The 19,811-nt window shown below is 44.5% G+C and overlaps 1 protein-coding gene across 5 annotated transcripts in view; it reads right to left on the reverse strand.

Moving 5' to 3' along the window:
- Positions 1–9,077: 9,077 nt before the first annotated feature.
- The window catches only part of LDLRAD4 (low density lipoprotein receptor class A domain containing 4), a 285,556-nt gene continuing 274,822 nt past the window's right edge, over positions 9,078–19,811 (reverse strand). For all 5 annotated transcript variants that reach the window (XM_085052480.1, XM_085052478.1, XM_085052479.1 and 2 more), the window contains one exon: positions 9,078–19,771. In XM_085052480.1, coding sequence (XP_084908606.1) covers positions 19,229–19,771 — 543 coding nt within the window. In that variant the 3' untranslated portion in view covers positions 9,078–19,228. The remainder of the gene's footprint in view (positions 19,772–19,811) is intronic.

A 19,811-nucleotide genomic window follows, 5' to 3' on the forward strand; every position in this document is an offset into this window, starting at 1 on the left:
GTTAACTGTCTTGTGTGATAATTTCTGCAGCTGCAGGAACAGCTCATACTGACTCTTGGCAAGTGCCTCCTCTGTGCAATTGGTCAATTCTGCAGCATGGAGAAGCTTCAGGAGTTTCTGGGACAGCCACATCCTCCACCCAGCATGTCAATTAAAGAACATAGTTATGTGGATCGATTTATACAAAGCAAGAGTGGGAAATCTTCAAGACTTTGGAGGTCTGAGCTGGAGAGCTTTTGTGACAATTAGTCATGTGCTTGGTTGTACTGGTGACCTTGTCTCAAACTGGCCTCATATGGAATCAGGGCGTTGCCTCATTAGCACAGAGACCACCTGGGGAGTTTCCTGGGCCACCCAGGGAATGAATGCAAGTCCACTGGGTGCCCAGCAGGTACCCAACTATGCTCCAGTTTTAACTAGGCCAAAGTTGACTTTCATCCTGGATCTCACTTAAAAATTATATTCCATAGCTCTTGCCGTGATAGTACGGTGCAGTTCTTGTTAGTGACAGCATGAGTCTGCATGGCTAGCAGCCAGGGGCCACCACACTTTGGAAGAGGCAGTGTGCCCACACTGCTGGCAAGCTGGGGCGAGCAAGGGGCACCTGGGGACAGGAGAGGGTCTCCTGGTGCTCAGGCCAGCACAGTTGGCACACTTGTGGCAGCAGTGTCCCTTAAGGTGGAGCAGCATCAGTGGGTGCCTTCAGCAGCAGAGATGGAACAGGGGTGGAGGTGCCAGGGCCTGGGAGAGCAGACAGTCTGGCCACAGCACCAGGTGCTGGCCCTGAGGCAGCCCACAAGTGACCAAGCAAGGGAGTGCCCAGCGAGTGCCAGGAGGCCTTGATGGGGTGAAAAGCCCAGACAGAAGCCCAGCAGCACCTTCCATTGCCCACAGGACCATTCAGTCAGTGCTAACAGGACTTGCCTTTTTTCCCCTGGCAGCGCAGCATCCTTGTGGGAAAGGGCTGTCCCTTCAGGCCCTAGAGGATGGGTGGGGGGGTTGAGTCCCTCCAAAACTTCAGAAATCTGGTGAGACTGGGACTAAGGTATCCCTCACTATGTGCACAGCAGGGAAACAGCTGCTTTGGCAACTTCCCCCACTGCTGTCTGCTCCCTGCCTCACATGTAACCCCACTGCACAGCATCACCTTGTCTGCCCCTGCTCTAGGCACAGGCACAGAGGCACTGACTGCCTGCCTGAGCAGAAGCTGAAAATAAAGTCAGTCCAAGTAGAAGCTGAAGTAGTGCCCAAGCAGGACCTGGAACCAAAATTACAACCTGATAGTTGACCAAGTCACCACCTGTGGTGGGGCTGGACCTGAAACTGCGACAGTGCTCAACTGTAAGCTTTAGCAGGCTGGGCTGACAATTGGGCAGCCCGAGATGAGTCCAGAGTACATGCTGTGATCAAAGCAGGGAATTGGTGTCAAAACTGGGGCCCCAGGATGGAACTGGAGTAGATGTTAAGGTCCAAGCAGGGACCAGATCTGAAATCACACCCCAAGATGGGACTGGAGCTGAAGTTGCAAACCAGTGCAGAACCAGTGCCAACATCACAACTCACTACTTGGCTGGAGCCTAAGCTGTGGCTCAGGATGGGGAAGAGGCAAAATCACAGCCCAGGCACTGTTCAGAGCCAAAATTGCTGAAGTTGGGCCCAGAGTCAAGGTAACATCCCTACAGGGTCTGGAACAAAAATCATGGCCCAGTATCAGGCCAAAACAGCAGTCACCACCTGAGGTAGTGCCAGAGCCAAAAAATTCATAACCCATAAAGATGGGCTGAAACCAAAGCCATGGCCAGAGATGGGGGCCAGAGCCTACATTAGTGCCCAGACTGCTGTGGCACTCACTGCCTGAGCATGGACCAGAGCCAAATTTGAGTTGGAGGCAAGTAGTGGCCCAAGAGAGGGCAGGAACTGAAGTTGCAGCCAAGTACTGGGCCAGAGCTGGAATCATGCTCAGAAATGCCACTGAGATGAAGCCACAGACTGGCATGGGGCTACAGCCACAGCCACAATCTGCTATGCAGCCCTAGCCACAGTCACAGACCAAACAGGTGCTGAAGCTGAAGCTGAAGCAGCGACCTGGTATTAGGCCGGCCCTGCCTCAGAGGCCCAAGATGTGTCTGGAGCTGAAATCATGACCTGAAATTGCAATGGAGCTAGAGTCACATCTAGAGATGGGGCCAGAGCTGGAGCCATGGCCCAAGATTCCCCCTGGAGGCAAAGTAACAGCCCCAAGATATGACAAGGGACAAACAAGCAGCCCAAATAGGGGCCAGAGGCACAGACATGGTCTGAGATTGAGCAAATGATGCATCAAGAATGGCACCACCACTGGTGTTACAGCTCAGGATGGGGCTGGAGCTGAAACCACAGTCTGATATGGGGCTGGAGCCTTGAAATGGGGCCAGAGAAGCTATTTGCCTTGAAATGGGGTCAGAGCCAAAGTCACAGCTCAATATGGGACTGGAGCTGAAGTCATGATCCTCATAGGGGCTGGAGTAGGGACCAGAGTTGAAACCCTGATCCAAAAACTGATCCAAAGTCATGGCCTCACATTGGACAGAAGCTGAAGACGTGGCTCAAAAATAGCCACTGTTGGTTGAACAGGGAACAGGGCTGAATTCACTGCCCAAGAAGCAAAAGTTGCAACCTGAAATGGCCTAAAGTAAAAGTCAGGAACCAAGCAGGGACCAAAGCCAAAGCTGTAACTGAGTATCAAAGCAGAGACAAAGATGTGGATGGCGAGGCGGCCAGAATCAAAGTCACAGCTTGACACAGCACTGAAGCTGAAGTGGCAGCCAAAATAAGAGCTCTAATAGCCTCCCAAGCAGGGCCAGAGCCAAAGTTGTGATCTACTATCAAGCCATTGGCAAAGCATCTGGCCAGAGCTTAAGTCACAGCCCAATACCAATCCAGAACCAAAACTGCAATCGGAGATCAGGCTGGAGCCAAAGCAGGAGCACAAGATGGAAATGAAGCCAATTTTGTGGCCTGAGCAATAGCTAGAGCCAAAGTTGCAGATGAAGATGTGGCTGCAGACAAAGTCACAAGCCAAGACAGGGCCAGAGCCAAAGCCATGGCCCAAACAGCAGCCAAGGCACAGCAGCCTCCTGAGGAGGGGTCAGACCCAAAGCCTGGGCAGAGCCAAAGGAGCTGCCTGAGCAATGGCCAGAGCCAAAGTTATGGCCAAAGCTGGGGCTGAAGCCAAGTTTCAGTCCAAGATGAGGCCAAGCAAAAATCTTGGCCCAGTATTGAGCCAGAGCTGCAGTAGCAGCCTGAGGTGAGCCGGAGCTCAGATTGCTGCCATAGATGGGGCAGGAGATAAAGTCTCATGCCAGTATCTCTACAAAGCTGAGGTCAACAGCTCAATTTGGCACCAGTGCTGAAGTCACAGCCCAAGCAGGGACCAGAGCCAAAGTTGCTGCCCAATGTCAGGCAGGACCCAAAGTCACAGACAGAGAAGGGCAGAGCACAGTACACATGGGAGCCTGAGCTGGAGCTGAAGTCAGAGCCCTATGTCAGTCTGGGGACAAGCTCATGACCCAAGATGGGGCCATAATCAAAGCTGTGGCTCAGAATGGGTCCTGAAGCTGCAATCATTGCCAAAGATGGGGCTGGAGACATGACAGAGGCCCAAGGTGGCTCCTGATCTCTACTCACAGCCTGAATAGAGGGCAGACCTACAGTCACAGCCTGAGATGGGACCAGAACCAAAATCACAGCCCAGCCAGTAGCCAGAGCTGAAGTTACAGCCTGACAACAAGTTGGAGCTGAAGAGACAGGGCCAAGGAGCTGGAGTTCAGCTCCAGGAGTGATACATAGCCAAAGCCAAACTTGTGACCAACCCTGGGCTTGCACCCAAGTATCGGCAGGGGCAAAAGCTGCAGACCAAGATGGAGCTGAGCAGAAACAGCAGCTCAATACTCGGCCAAAGCTGAATTTGCAACCTGAGCAGGACCCAGAGTTAAAATCATGGCCCAAGATGGGCCCAGAACCAAAGTCAGAGCCTGACAGGGGAATGGCTGAAGTCTTAGCCCAAGAGGAGCTGTAATCTTGGCCTGAGCAATGGCTGGAGCTGAAGCAATAGGGAAAATGGAGCCAGCCAGAATGATGGCCTGAACAAGGACCAGAGCCAGTCACAGCTGAAATTAGTGCCCAAGCTGAAGGTGCAGCCAACCTTCTGAGCAGGGTCAGAGACAAAGCTGTGACCCATAACAGGCCAGAGCAAAAACAGTGACCCAAGATGGGGCTGGAGCCAGAGTTGAAACAAATTCCTCTGATTGTGTCCCCTTCAGAGTGTCATCTCAGGGCATCGCACCACATTCATCCTTGTTCATCACTCACAATCAGCAACAATAATAATTAGAGAATTGTAATTATCCCCTGGCAATTAGCTGCCTATTTTTATGATCTTCATAAGTAGACAGAATACATCTTGATTTCAAAAGCCCGCAGGGCAACGTGTAGTGTTAAGTTTGGGCTTGAGTTTGATGAATTGATTGGACAATCACAGAGGAGGGAATGAAGGGGAGGATACTTAGGCTTGTTTAGGAATAAAAAAAATTTTTAAAACCAGAAAAAAACTAACTCAGATTTAATACAACAGGGGAACACTTTTGAAATGCAATCAAAGGAAGATTTCTAGCTGCTTCTGGGTCTGACCAAGTGTCCAGAGACTAAACTGCAAGCAGAGACCCTACCTCAGTTAAATTCTTCAGCACTGTTTTAAAAAAGTTTTTTATCTTTGTTTGGTTTGTGGGGTTTTTTTTAAGGTACTGTTAAAAAAAAAGAAGTCTAAAAATCTGCTACTTCTTCCGTGCAGAATTGGTATAACTGAAACTTCTGTCTTCTCTGCAGCTGCCAAATGGAGAAGGGAGACATCCTCATGACATGGTTGTGGTTGTGACAATGCGGTTGTGACAATGCTCACCGCTCAAAGGGGAGCCCCACTCCTCTGAACCTTATCCATTACCATTAAAGAAGACTTCAGTATAGGAAAATAAAGGTTCAGGCCATCCTGTGTCCCAGTAGTCTGAGAAAGTAGCACTGATGAGCTCAGACAGCAGTGGGTGATGCTGGTAAGATCTCATTTGCAACCTCAGAGCTTCAGCATTCCCTGGGATGGATCAGGCTGCCCAGAGAAGTGGGGGAGTCACCATCTCTAGAGGTATTTAACTGGTGTGCAGATGTGGCACTTAGGGACATGGCTTAGTGGTGGACTTGGCAGTGTTAGGTTAACAGTTGGACTTGTATAGTTTCCCTCTGCTCATTTCCAACACACCCCACTGTCTTGGACGGAGCTATTTGTCTGTGTTTGGCAGGGCTTTGAGCAAGCAGCCAGGACATAGCCACCCCTTGTTCAGAGAAAGAGGGCATCTTTTTCATGGAGGCCAAAATGCTACCCTTGAGCCCCAGAAACTCCCATCAATGCCAACACCAGATCACTCCAGCTTAATTTAACATTTGCAGACATTACAGTGATTGACAGTCGAGTTGAGTGGAAAATTCCAGTTTAATCCTGCTCTGTGTGCCACAGACATGGGCTCAGACAGCTTGACCTACATTTAACCCTGGGCAGCAAGAAAGTCTTAGGGGAAAAGAAAAAAAGTAATTTTCACCTCAAAGCAGTGTGAATATTCCCACTTATTACATGTCCCTGTGTATATGCATACACATGTAACTGTGTTACAGTGCTGTGAATATTTCATGAGCTGAGCCAAGGTTGCCCTGGTTGGCTTTTCTTGGTGAAGAAGACACGTAAGTCAAATATAAAAGCACAAATGTGCTTGCATAGCCATTCAGCAGGGTTCAGCAGGGTTTATGGCAACAGCAAAAGGGATAGGAGCTAGTTCTTCCCTGATAATGGGGTTAGGATCGTAAGTGCTATAAAATTTGCTTATGCTGTAAATTTTATAGCTCTTGGGGAAAAAGCTGATGAGGTGGTAACTTCAACTAATGTATTGTCAGGAAAAGCCTAACAGGTAAGGCTTGACTGAGGGACTGCAGAGTCAGTCTGGTTCCTTTGACCCCCACTTCTGCAGATCAAAGGTGCTGATAGTGCCTTTGACTGTGTTTGTTTTGGGAAGTTACTGGTGCAGGACTGGGTGTCACAGCTTTTCAGCAAGAGGTGCATTGGCAAACATGAAAAGCCCTGTGGCTGAGTGATAACTACATTAACTACTCAGCATGCAAGCCCTCTCACCTTCTACAATCATGCTGTATATTATACCTACAGATAAGATAATATGCATGCTCTCTCCAGCCATATGCTAGGGCAAGCAGGCTCTTTACTGTAACATTGTGCTCTGTCAGGGAAATGGCATCAGGTACACTAAAATCACTATCTGACAATGACACAGAAGTAAAGTGACTGTCTTCAGTGCAACAGTACTTGAGAGTAAACCATGCAGCTGTAGTCTGAGTGCTGTTTGTGCACTGGCACTTTGACTTCTTTTTTTTGAAGGGGATTGGCTATATGTGGGCACTTGGCCTCCATGAAAAAGATGCCCTCTTTCTCTGAACAAGGGGTGGCTATGTCCTGGCTGCTTGCTCAAAGCCCTGCCAAACACAAACAAATAGCTCTGTCCAAGACAGTGGGGTGTGTTGGAAGTGAGCAGAGGGAAACTATACCTGGCAAGTGGAGCGACTGGGAATGGTGGCAATGGAAAGGTTATTCCCAGCATTGCCATAAACTGCACTGAGGCCTGGCATGTACTTCTTCATGTGTGTTTCCTCATCTTTAAAATCGTTTTAGCACCTTTCTGCTGCTGTTCTGCAACACACTTCATAGTGGAAATCATTAGAAGATACAAAATATTTTATCTGGTTTACGGATTAGCCCCTTTACTAAGGAGAGCCAGCCTTCAACGTACCCCTCAAGCCATAGCACAATATCCACTGCCTTAGCATGTGGTGGGTATCCCTGGGATGGATCATGCAGTCCTGCCAAAATAAATAATGTATTTAAGGCAACTTGGAGCACCTAAGGCAAGCAGAAATTAGCAGTTAAATAGTAGCAACTACAGCATATAGCTTCCCCCTTATGTTTTGGAATATTCTGGAGAGAAGTAGGGTTACTGATTATACAGGACACTGAGAAACTCAGCTCATCAATTTTACCACATGCAAAGAATTCAGTATTCCAGCTCTAATCCCCATTCTCAGGCTCTCAGGAGCAATTATTTAGCAGCCAGTCTGGAAAAAAAATGTAGAAAACAATAAAAAAAAAAAAAATCATGCAAGTTTTTATCTTGGTCAGTGCTGAACTTCTGCAATAGCAGCACAATGCAAACTGCACAAAAAGCAGAGCATCGCCGCAGCAGAAGCAAGCTATTAGAAGAGGATTCAGCAGTAAGGGTTTTAAAATGTGCATTTTAATTAGAACTCATTTAAAGCACAACCGATCAAAACAGTGATAATGAGAGAAGCCTAATTAATTTTTGTCTAAGTAACGAAGTCTCATTACGGAGGGGTCTTTGGAAGAAAAGGGTTTGGGATGTTAAAAACAGGGTGTTTGTAATGAGACACAATACTGCTGGGAGCCTGGAAGCCAGACCTAGAGGTTTCACAGGACTGCAGCAGCCACTATATTAATCTTTTAGCAGAAAAAAAGTAACCCTACTGAGATGAGACATCCCATTTATAGCTGAGCTCTGAGTTGCAACCATTGGCAGAGATATTAAAATACAATCAAACAGAATGGCATATTATAAACCAAATATAAATACAATTAAAACCAGATTAAGTAAAAGATCAAAGTGGGCTCAAAAATGCAGTTTCTAGGGAGTTCAGGGTTCAGACAGTAGAGGAGGAGCAGAAGCTTGGAGATTTAGAGCACTTCTAAGGACTAAGGAACTAGCAATTTTCTAAATACTAGAGAATTAAAATGCTGTAGATGGAGGAGAGCGAACTCAGGGTGGTTATAGGAAAAGAATATGGTTACTTTTGACCCGAAAATAAGCACTGTAACAATTAAAGAACTAAAGCATTTGAAAAGAACAGCAGCAAGGGGAGCCCCCCTAGTTCCTATCTGAGTGGAATACAAAGGCAGCTCCATAGCAGGGTCTCAGAAGTGGGCTGGACCATGCCTCCCACAGCAGACCTCCTCCTGGAAAAGACCTGCAAGAAAGCCCCAGGTTTGAAGTACTCCTACTCAGCATCACAGCACAGCAACACAGACATCAAACTCCAGCAGGCGCAGGTATAAAATATAAAGCACGCTAACTATGTTATTAATAGTCATGCTAAATAAAGCATCACTTTACACTTATGAACAGAAATTACTTGCTCTTTCCCAGTTTTGTTAAGCTTTATTATGGCAAAGTGGCAGATACGAGCCAGAGATAATATGATCTACCTTGCAAAGATCTGTATTACCAAAGACAAGTCTTTGGGTGTTTCTAGACCCTTTCATCTGGTTTCTCACTAACTGTATCATCCCTCTCTTCACCCCATTACTGGATCATAACTGCTCTTGTTTTAAGCACTAGTCAAAGCATGTCCCAGCTTTCTGAAACCAGGTTGGGAATGCCCCTCCCACAAGCTATATTTTATATCTTTCATTTTATAACAAATTTTTGCAACTCAATGCTTTGGGGCTGCCACTTATGACCCAGCTGGTAAGTCAGCACTGCTGTGCCAGAGACAGTCACCAACAGCCAGGGCTTTAAATAAGATTGAGGTGGGGTTGTTATCTTAAAGGAATTAAAATCACCAGCTGGTTTAGATGAAGTGCCCAGACTGAACTACAGTGGGTGACAGGCTGTCTCCTGCTACAGCCCATCCATGGCAGAGGCAGGGCAGCAACACCCGAAACCATCCCAGCATTAATCACCAGGGTGTGAGGGTCACAACACTGCTGCTAAACCCTCATCAGACATCCACTTCCCAGGGCCCTCACATAATGCTTCAAGGATTGAGTCCTCTCTGATTCCGTAAAGATCTGCTACCTGGTTGCTAGCAGCAAACTGAAAAACAGAAAAGATGAGTACTTATTTTACCAAGACCACTCTAGTCCTTCAACCTTTTTGTTTTTTCACTTCAAAGGGAAAATAAATTCAACAGGAGACAAATGCATTTAATAATTTTTAATAATTTTGTGCCATGGTTTAACCACAGCATATTAAGAACAAGCATAAAATCTGTATTTAAAACTAACAACAGCACTTAGAGCAACATCTTCCTTTAAAAGTATTGCAATAAACAGACCTTAGGTCTAAAAACTAGGACATCACCATTTGCTCAATTAAAAGAGTCAGATACACAACAGTTGAAATTGTTTTCTGTATATAACTGGGAGTTACGGTGGAAAATAAGCAACAAATTAATTGTGTTAAACAGAAAATAAAATTAAAAAAAAAAAAGCAAGCCAGGTTTGTCATAGCATCACATGAACAGCTATTGAGAAATTCCAATACAGTTGTGAAAAGACTTACTGTTCTTAATAGCTTTGTTTTACAACAATAAATTTTAAAAGAAAGACTAAATATTGTTGATAGTGCTGTACATATTTCAGAATAGCTTGAAAGAAAATGGACAAAAATAAGAGATGTGTTGAAAATGTGATCTTGAAAGCCACAATGTTGGAAATACAAAAAAAAAATTAAAAATCCATACAGCAATAAAGCATTTTACACTGTAAATTAACTAGCAAGAAACAACAAAGAAAGGGTAACACTCTAAAAACAGGCATTTGATGGTTAATTTTGAGTGTAACAGCCTGACTGATGTACATACCATTGTGAAATGCTCTGAGCACAGCAGCATTGGGTAGTTGAGAGTTATACAAAGATAAAACCCCTATCGACGCTTATGTAGTCTTTATACTATAAGTAGAAAAGCTTTGTTAAAGAATATTAAAGTGATTTTTTAAAAATTATTATTATTTTTGCTGTCCAGGTCTATGATGCCTGAGGCTCTCATAACTTCTGCTTACAGTCCTTTTAAAATCTTGGCTGCCTGCTGTGCTTCGTGGTAAATGGAAAAGTGTGAACACAGCTGTGAATATACTTAATATAGTCTGCTCTTTCCACTGCAGCTTCAAAGCAAATTAGTGCCTCTAAAAGGAGACATGCTCGTGTTTGGTCCACTCAATATGCATGTTTTGTTATGATAAATCCTACTCTAGATTCCTCCAGCAGGAGGTTTACTCTGTACAGTCTTCCTAGTCAAGGCCCGGGGTTTTTTGTTTGCTTTTCTTCCTTCATGCACAGAAGTGGTACTGCAGTGCAAACAGAAACGTGAAGGTGGCCAGGCAAGGCATACTTCCAAAACAATTACTCCACACCCTGACAAACAATAAATGAATTAACAAGTGACAATCATGAAATATGCATATTTACCTATGGTACATGCTTACTGACAGAACAGCTCAACATATAGAAGGATGTGATGATACAAGCTACCTGTAAGGGCTTGATGATGCAGAACTGGCCATAAAAAACTTAACACACTTCTTGAAAAACAAAAGAAAACCAAACAACCATGATTAACATTCAGATACAGGACTCCTGTGAGGGCTTTTAAGAAGATATTTACAGACAAAGGTGTAGATGATGCTTCAGGCTGACAGAGAAGCAGTGAAGGACTGTGCTCCAAGGCACCATCCTCCAGCGTGACGGACCGGGTAGAAAGCCCACTCAAACCAGAGGAAGCCCCACCACTGACTTCACTGGCCCCGGGTAAGGCCCCCTGAGTTTTAGCGCAGTGCTTTGCTAATCATCTGAAAAACCAAACCAAAACGCAATCTCAAACGTCTCCCAACGCCTTGCTACCTTACATCTGTGGTTAAAGCCTGGCAAGTATAAAAAAGCTACATACAGACACGAGTATCTTTGAGAGATTAGTCTATACCATCTGTGAGAGGACGAGTCTGTCGCAGACCAATACACTTTTACATCACCTACTGTCCTGGGATAGTTAGAACAAACAGTTTAGAAAAATAAGTACAGCATCTGCAAGTCCCTACACTAGAACTTCATGTTGAGTTTTCCTGAGGTATTTGCTTTACCAAGGAGCGTGTGGGGGCACAGGGATGGAGAGCCGAACGCGGGGAGACGCTGGGGGAGAACCAAACTGCCAAGGGAGCCTGGCAGGAAGCTGAAGTGTCCAATTACTTCCCACACCACTTCCCAGGTTGGGTCTGAACAGGTCTAAGCATTTCTCTGTAATCTTAAATATGAACCTAGGTTAAGCCATTGCTGTCAGAGGCCAACACAGCAGCAGAGCTGCCAACTCAAAGCTCCCACTGAAACCCTGCATTCACCTTGCTACCAACTGTGGCTGCTCTTGTCCACCCTGCAAGGTCACCAGCAAGTCCATCCACACCCCGAGCCCGAGGACAGTCTGTAGTGGCAGCATGGTGCACCAGTTGTGGGCACAGAGCAAGGGCTGGCTATAGTCACAGAACTCTCATTGGCCTAGTTTTGACTTTGCAGGGATGGTTTGGGTCAGTTCTCTCTTGTCTGAGCTTCACTTCAAATCTAGCACGTGATTAAAAAGGTTTGAAAAATTCTAGTCCATTTCTAAGTTTAAAAAAAAAAAAAAAAAGGTAGTCAAGGATATTAATAAATAATGTATCTGCTAGAGAAGTAGTAACTAATACTGGTCCAACTTAGCAATAGCAAGGCAACAACCAATATGAGAAGCATCTAGTTGCAAGGTTAAAGCTGTGGAGGTTTTGTTTGTTTTGTGGGTTTTTTTTCCTTTTTCTTTAAAGTGACACATTAAAAAAAAAAAAGAAATCTTCACAGCAAAGATGCATCAAATGACTAATTGCTATACACAGGCGAGTCAAAAAGGATTTGTTCAACCTTTTTCCCTTATGATATATTGATATTTAATAGGAAAATAAAATACATAGACTTTTTGTCTTTTGTATGCATTCATTTGCAAACTTTCTTACAAAAAAAGGACCAAGCACAGATTGGCATTCACAAAGTCTATGCCATTTTTTGTGTTAAAATTGGTATCATCTGTACATTATCTTACAGTATTAACATCTATTTGTTTTTGTATGTTTGTTTGTTCTACCCATTGGGTAGGATATGTGCATAATATATTCAAGTTATACACAGCACCATACAAAGAAAAAAAACAAACCAGAAAAAAAGACGGACAACTGAAAAAGCACCATTTTAAGTGAGGCACAACAAAGGTGGGAGCGTAAGGCCTGATGCAAAGCCCCCTGAAGTTGGGAAGAGTTTTCCTACCAACTTCAGCAGGCTTTGGATCAGGCCCTCTTGAGTGCAAGGGGATTCCTATCTGCTCAGACCTGAACATGAGGCACCTTAGTTGCTTACAAACTATGGACATGCAAACCTCCTCAAAATTATATCTAATAAGGACGTATATTATTTATTAACAAACCTACCACAGCAGACAGACAAGCACAAACCAAGGAGAGAAAGCAAGAAGAAAGGAGACAGCTTCGTCACCCACGAGATCCTACACACACCATGTTGTTTCAGAAAGCTCACACACCAAACCACTTAAAACAGCAGCAGCAGCAGCAATATAGCAAAGAAATGACAGTGTCATCTCTGGCAGTAAATCACACAGCTGTCAGAGGGAAGGGGAAGTGTATCTAGGTTACACTTTTTTTATTGTTTTTTTATTGTTAATCAACATAAAAAGGTAAGCTCTTTTACAGCAAGAAAGCAATGCTAGCAATACCTGGGTTGCTTGTGTTCAGTCTAAAAACAGAAGAGACGCCAGCAAGGCAGAAATAAGAGCCAGGAGAGTTTGTGACAATTCTCAATACAAAATCATCCTTGGTCTTCCCTTTCAAAAGCAGAACTGTACTGAGTGGTTACAAAAACAGCATCAGCAGCCCTGAAATACATTTAACACCAATGATGATTTCAAGGAAACACCAGTAGGCTCCTCCACTGCATGTCTAGGTACTACATAGTGTGGTAAAGCATTTGATCAAAACACCTAAGCTTCAGTTTGCTGGGAAGAGGCAATGCAGGTCTGATGTTTGTTTTGGAGGATGAACTTAGTGGTGCAGCCTGTGTTAACTCCCCAGAGCTGTACCAAGAAAACATTTTTTTGCTGGTGCAAGTGTGCCCAACAGGGCTTTTGCCAGCCCAACAATGCAATCAGTGGTGGGTCAAAAGGTAATTTACACCCCAATTACTGAGGACAGGCTGGCAAACACTATATTAACTATAAAAAAGTCTTACCAACATTTTCAGTCAGCACACTCTCAAAACCTTAAACTTGAATTTCCTAATGACACATACAGACTAGTTTTTGGACAGGAAACCTCCCTAAGTTCAACATATTCTCACAAGGGACTTCTCCATGCTCTAAAAGGCCTCAACCGGTCTCAGACAACTCAGTAAGATTGCATCTTTCCAGGAATTGAAATGATTGACACATTTGGGGCTAGTTTAGGAGAAAAGTTGTAATTGCACTAGTTTGCACACAGACAGAGTGCAGGAAAAGACCAGATACGTGTAATTAAATTATGTGCAACAGCCTTTATCTCAAAAGCAAAGATGTAGTCAAAAGCCAGCCTTCGTCTGAACCTGCTGCACAGAAGAATCACTTGGTTCTCAACGTCATCTAGGTCTGAAAAAACATGCTTCTGAGATTTAGAGTACATTAAGTACATTTCCTTCCTGTACATCAATACATGAGGTCTACATTGGGGTTATCCAAAAGCATGAGGATTTTTCAAAGCTCATCCAAAAGGAGAGAGATCTGTTAGATGGAAGATGCACAAGTGCATGAGGTGATGGGCAAGAACTGGTGCAGCAAGAAATCCCCCTACTGATAAAAACAAAGGTCTTGACATTTACAGGAGTGAAAAGCAAATATTCCTCATGCTTCCAGCTGTTTGACAAATGACCTGCCATTGCTCCTGAGAGCACAACACACAGCCATTCAGCACTTCTGGAAGGTGATTATGGAATAGCAACTAGTAGAGAAATAATCAAGGGGACAAGTTTGCATGCAGGTCTGTATGTGCACGGACATGACTTAATGGTAATGACCAGAGAGAACCTGTGAATAACCCTAAATACTTTTGAATGTGCCAGCAAGATTATTGTTTATCCTTGGTGGAGGGAAGAGAAGGCAAAGAAAAATACTGAAGTCTACCTATTTTTCACCAGCATACTATTTTGTTTTTCTGTGTCTACGAAATCAGGTTACCGTAGCTACCATGAGCGTTCAGGGATAAGAGTCAGAGAAAGGTTAGCAATCAATCTTCTCCAAAACTTTCAAACATTCCTCACAGATCAGAGTGCAGTTTTAAGGTCCAATATCTCACTACCTGGCAGGGTTAGAAATGACTGCCTCAGACAGCACCGCTCCAGGCAGCCTCCACATGGGGCTCTCCAGAAAGACAAGGATTTTTTTCCCTATAGCAAAGTGCCTTCTTTAACAAACAATGTAATTTTGCTCCCTACCCTTCCCTGCACCCCATTCACAAAAGAAAAAAAATAACTCTTAGTGACACTTTTTAAAAAAATGTATCTGCAACAACATTCAGAGATTTGGCATAACAGAAGCAGCTTCCAGCTGGGACAAACTTCGTGGGAGAAGTGGGCAAGCAGTAATAAAAAGCCAAATGAAGCACAGCTTAACCCATGGTCCCTGCAGATTCCATGACTGCAGGAATGCAAATATCTTCCTCATTAGCCATCAAGAACTTGTACATGGGGCATGTGCTTGAGTTCTCATATTAACAAGGAAAAATCATGCTGTAATAAAGTCCCGTCAGCCCAACACTGGGCTAAGTGCAGAGCTCATCAGTGACAAGATCAGGAGTAGCCTAAGCACATCCTCCCTGATGAAAACATCCTATCATGCAAAGTACTGTGAATTCTGCATGTGCCACACACACCAGGAAAGAGATCTGAACACTGCACTGTTGGCTGGGTACCCCTCTTCACATCCCTAACACATCTTTTAAGCAGCATCACATTCAGTCTGCTTGTCCAGCAACAAGAGTCCAACCACAACCATGCTAAACATAGGTACAGAATTACAGCTAAGTATCAAGTGCTCCATTGGTAAATTCAGAGAGAAACCTTTTTTTTTTCCTGTTGCTAAACCCCCTGTCTTTTCTAGCCCTGAAAGATCATACAAAAACACCAAAGATGGGGCATATTTAGCATCAAGGGAGCCATGCCAAGCCACATAATGGAAAAAATTAACTTTTACAGTAAGATAGAGGTCACAAAGCTTTATTTCATAAAGGTACATTTAAAAGAAAAAGTAATCTTTTAACCTGAAAATTTCTAAAGTAGGGACATCACTATACTGGATTTTGGGAACACTGGTTACTGGGCAAAGTCAGAAGATGCAACCAGAATTCAGGCAAATATGATCCATCACGTAAAAAACACCACATACATATTATGTGGGGCTTGTGCATGAGACACATAAACCAGAACACCAGTACGGAGGTAAAATCTACACAGTGCTACAATGTTTGCAAAAATCTTCTATAATTTATACAAAGTTTCACTGAGTCGATCTGGAATACAGTCTATTAATTCTGAATATTTTCAAAGCGCGTCTTCCATAAATACTTCATAGAATTACCTATCTTCAGAGCCCACCAATTTCTAAGCCTGTAAAGACTGACAGTGCTATCTAATTCTGGTATTTCTTTTACCATTTTGTTATCAAGGGCAGATTCTCTCTCACCTCAACGGAAGTAGAAAAACACACAGTGTTTAAACATTACACTGTTGATAGCCTTCCCATTGGAGAGCACTAATATCCATGAGAAAACAGCCTAGTAACTGCTAAACGAGGCCCCAAAACAGAAGCAGCAGATTGCAAGTTCACCTATAGCAAGTAAACTGGTGACAAATCTCCCAGAGCTGAGAGGTACTGACTGCACATTACATTTGGAAAAGCAGAATATAACATTAAACCACTAGAGAGGGGCCCAAGGAGGGCCTTGAGGGGAAACCGTATGAGGAGTGGCTGAGGTTACTTTGTCCAGCATGGAAGAGACTGAGGGGAGACCTCACTGTAATCCAGAACTTCTTAATGAGGGGAAAGAGGAGGGGCAGCTACCCATCTCCTCACTCCGGTGACCAGGGACAGGACCCAAGGGAATGGCCCAAAGCTGAGTCAGGGGAGGTTTAGGCTGGGTATCAGGAAAAGGTTTTTCACCCAGAGGGTGGCTGGGCACTGGAACAGCTCCCCAGGGAAGTGGTCACAGCACCAAGCCTGTCTGAATTCAAGAAGCATTTGGACAACACTCTCAGGCACATGGTGTGATTCTTGGGGATAATCCAGCACAGGGCCAGGAGTTGGATTCAGTGATCCTGATGGGTCCCTTCCAACTCAGCATATTCTATGATTCTAGGATGAGAAGACAAAGATACAAGAGGAGATGTAACTATTAGGTGAACAAATACTAAGTTATTTTTAAACAAATCTTTTCTAAAAAACTGGAAAAGGTTGCATTTTCCATGCAGAAAAATCTCAGCCAAGAAAAATTAAGAGACTGCATACTGGACAAGGTTAATGGGAAGTGCATAAATCCACTGGCATGCAGAGAGGACATAAGATGGCAAAGGGCTGTCTTTAAAGAAAGTACGCTCCCAAGAGATGACTCAGAAGGCAACTTCAAGGCTCACTTTGCTGAGATTTGCACATGGGGAAAGTTGGTATTCAGCCAGCCCAAGCCCAGGGCCCAGTCCAGGTGTGCTCTGCCATGACAACTGAGTTCCAGCTGTTCTCACCAGAAGGCTTCTTGGCTAAACAATCCTCATTTAGCAACAGCACAGTATCTGTGTAGGCACACTCATTCTCTGGCTTAAAGGCTCACTTCTGAAGTGACAAAAGTCATTGAAGACCAAAACCAGCATTTGCTGGCTTTGTCCTCCTGCTGAGTTTTGTTCATTTGTTGTTCTAAACTAAGAATTATGTTCATAGGTTGTTTGCAAAAATCTAATTTCACAGCGTTTATTCCCAGGAACCAGACATTGATGAGAACCCCAGCTGACTGAAAGCCACCTAGTCATCTTCTAAACCTGTCCTACGGGTCTGAGGGGGGGGGAAAAAAAAAAGTGAATCCCACCATACAATCTCTATCTCTCCCTTCAATTAATACATACAATAAAAGGCAGCTTTTTCACTCTGCATTACCAGCATGACTCAGACCAAAATAACAATTACAGAGACAAATGGGGCTGTGTATTCAGACTAACAGTTACACAAATGTTTTCTAAACTAGAATAAAACCAAATTACCTTATGAAGAAAACAAATCTACATTGAGGCCCAAAACACACACACACACAGACACACAAACACTGTTTTGGCATTAAAACTCTGCATAGATCAAAGATGCACTTCAGTTCTCAGAGCCCCCGGTGTACAGAAGTCCTGCAGAAATCCAGCCTCCAGCCATGGGACCAGGGCATCAGTGCCCTCAGGGCACTCAGCAGCTGCTGCCCACAACCAAGCACAAGGCTCAGGAAAATAGAAAAAGTGAAAGATCTTAAAGTGAAAAGGTCTATGACACACTCATACACCTATATATTAGAAACTATTCAAGCTAAGACTCTAAAGATTCTTACTTTTAAGTCCATTTCCAAAATGCATTTTAAGTGCAATTTGTGCTTTTTCATGTGCTTGTGATGCCACTATCACCATTTGCCAACTGAGTTCCAGCGCCACACGTGCTTCCACACAGGAACAGCCAGTGAAGAAACACCCCACGTGCCACACACAGGCAGGTAACACTTTCCAACTACTCTCCAGGCCAGTATAGCAAGAAGCAGGGCTTACAGACACTTGGCTAATACATGAGTCACCTTTACCCATGAGCGCAGTCCTGCTGGCGTCACACAGACGTCACACACCCAGAAGCGTTTCTGCAACAGGACCCAGAGCAAAATGGTTCGCAGGGAGAATTCCTGGTGCTGCCAGGGATTCAGCAGGATCTGAACCCTGCCAGGGATGCGGCAGGAGCCAGCACCACTGCCAGGAGTGCTCTCAGTCCTGCTGTGGAAACACCCCAGAGGTTTAGTCACAAGGGCTCCCTTCACTTCAACAGGATGGACCTCCAGACTGAACTTCAGCATCTGAAAGGATGAAATGGAGAGCGAAAACCACAACAGCCTCATGTATTCGAACAGCGGTGCAGGGCAAAAACATCCCACCCTGCATTTTCAAACAATTTATTGCATAATGTCATGATATGTGACTAAATACATTTCAGGCTACAGTGAGGACAAAAATCTCTAGAACGGTAAGTACTGGTGATACTGCATTATGAGAAGGAAAAGAATGGCAGCACTTAGAATCAATCCAAATTAACACATCTGAGAGTTTTTCTTTTGCCCTTTACAAAACAAAGAGTCTACACTGCAAAATAGCTAAACCTTAAGTGATGGAAAATGCTGGGATTTCATATTTGCCTTCTTCCATCCAAAAGTCTCCAAGACACTTCATTGATACACTGTTATTTGAATGCAAATTATTGCAAAGACAAGTGTCCCTGTATTTCTTGAATTCTAAAAGTCAAGAGATGTTAGGCTAAGTCCTGTCCCCATCTTCTACCAAACCCAGGGGGAGGGGGAAAACTCCTCCAGATTACTTCTGGGGCTCTATCATTATTCCACAGGTGAAACAACAACATATAGAAGAACTTCACATAAAACAGTTCCCTCATATATATTTTTTTAAAACATTAAGATAGTGCAACTTTTTAAAACACATTTATCACAACACAAATTAATTCCTTGCATTCATCTAAGTTCTCAACTTCATACCTTGGCACACAGAACAGGAATTTTGTTTCATATTAAAAAAAATTCACACCCTGGGAGAAAAAAAAAAGCAAACTGGCCAATTCTTCCCCCATTTATCTAGCAAAACCACCTTCTTCCTTCTGCCATTCAGTGAGTATAAAACAGGCTGCACAAGCCTCATTTCTGTGCTAAGTTAACTTTTAGAATTAAATAATTGAAATAGTTTATTAAAAAAAAAAATAATATATCCCCCCCCTCTCCCCTGAAACACTGCTCGTAGACAAACTGAATGGAAGTTTGCATTTCTTTCGATCTGCTTTGCATGCAATTCCCCTGAAAGGAATCAGAAACAAAGAACTGGTTTGCACGTTTGGTTTTACTCAGTTGTATCACGTGAAACGTAACAACACTGTGCACCGGAGCACGGGGCTCTTCCTCCGCCGCCCTGCCTGCAGCTCCCGTCTTCAGTCCACATGCACCTGGGCAGGTAACTTAGACCAGGTTTCCTGGTTTCCGGTCTTGGCCTTTGCTGGGGACTATTGTGCTCTCTGAATTGTTCTGCTGAAACTGAAGTCTGCTCCCCCTCTGCGAGGAAGGAGGCATGTTGCTGTGCTGGTGATGGAAAAAAGAGGAGCCTGGGTAATGCCCCATGACCTCGCTGTACGTCGGGGGTGGTCCTTCCATCCTTCCATTACTGCTATAGTTGGTTGCACTTATGCCCGAATTGCTGCTGGGTGGGCAGGGACCCCCATTGTACATCGAGATGTCTATCAAGTCGCTATCAAAAATGGTTCGGTTGGGCGGCGCCCTGACGGATTCCCGGTTGAGCTCCATCTGCTGCTCGGGGTCGCGGAGCTGCAGCGTGCACGGGCCCTGGTACGGCGGCGGCTCTTCCCCGTCGGAGAGGGAGATGGTCGGAGGAAGGTCAATCTCATGCTGCATGTAAGGGTAAGTGGGCTGGAAGCGACTGAAACGGTCCCGCTGCATGAAAGACGGGGTGGTAAACCTGTCCCTGGACCTTGGGGCGTACATGATCTGAAATGGGAAGAGAGACACGCGTGACTCCACGTCTGCG

Source organism: Lichenostomus cassidix, chromosome 2 (genome assembly GCF_008360975.1).
Source record: "Lichenostomus cassidix isolate B80296 chromosome 2, HeHo_3.0, whole genome shotgun sequence".
NCBI classification, from domain to species: Eukaryota; Metazoa; Chordata; class Aves; order Passeriformes; family Meliphagidae; genus Lichenostomus; species Lichenostomus cassidix.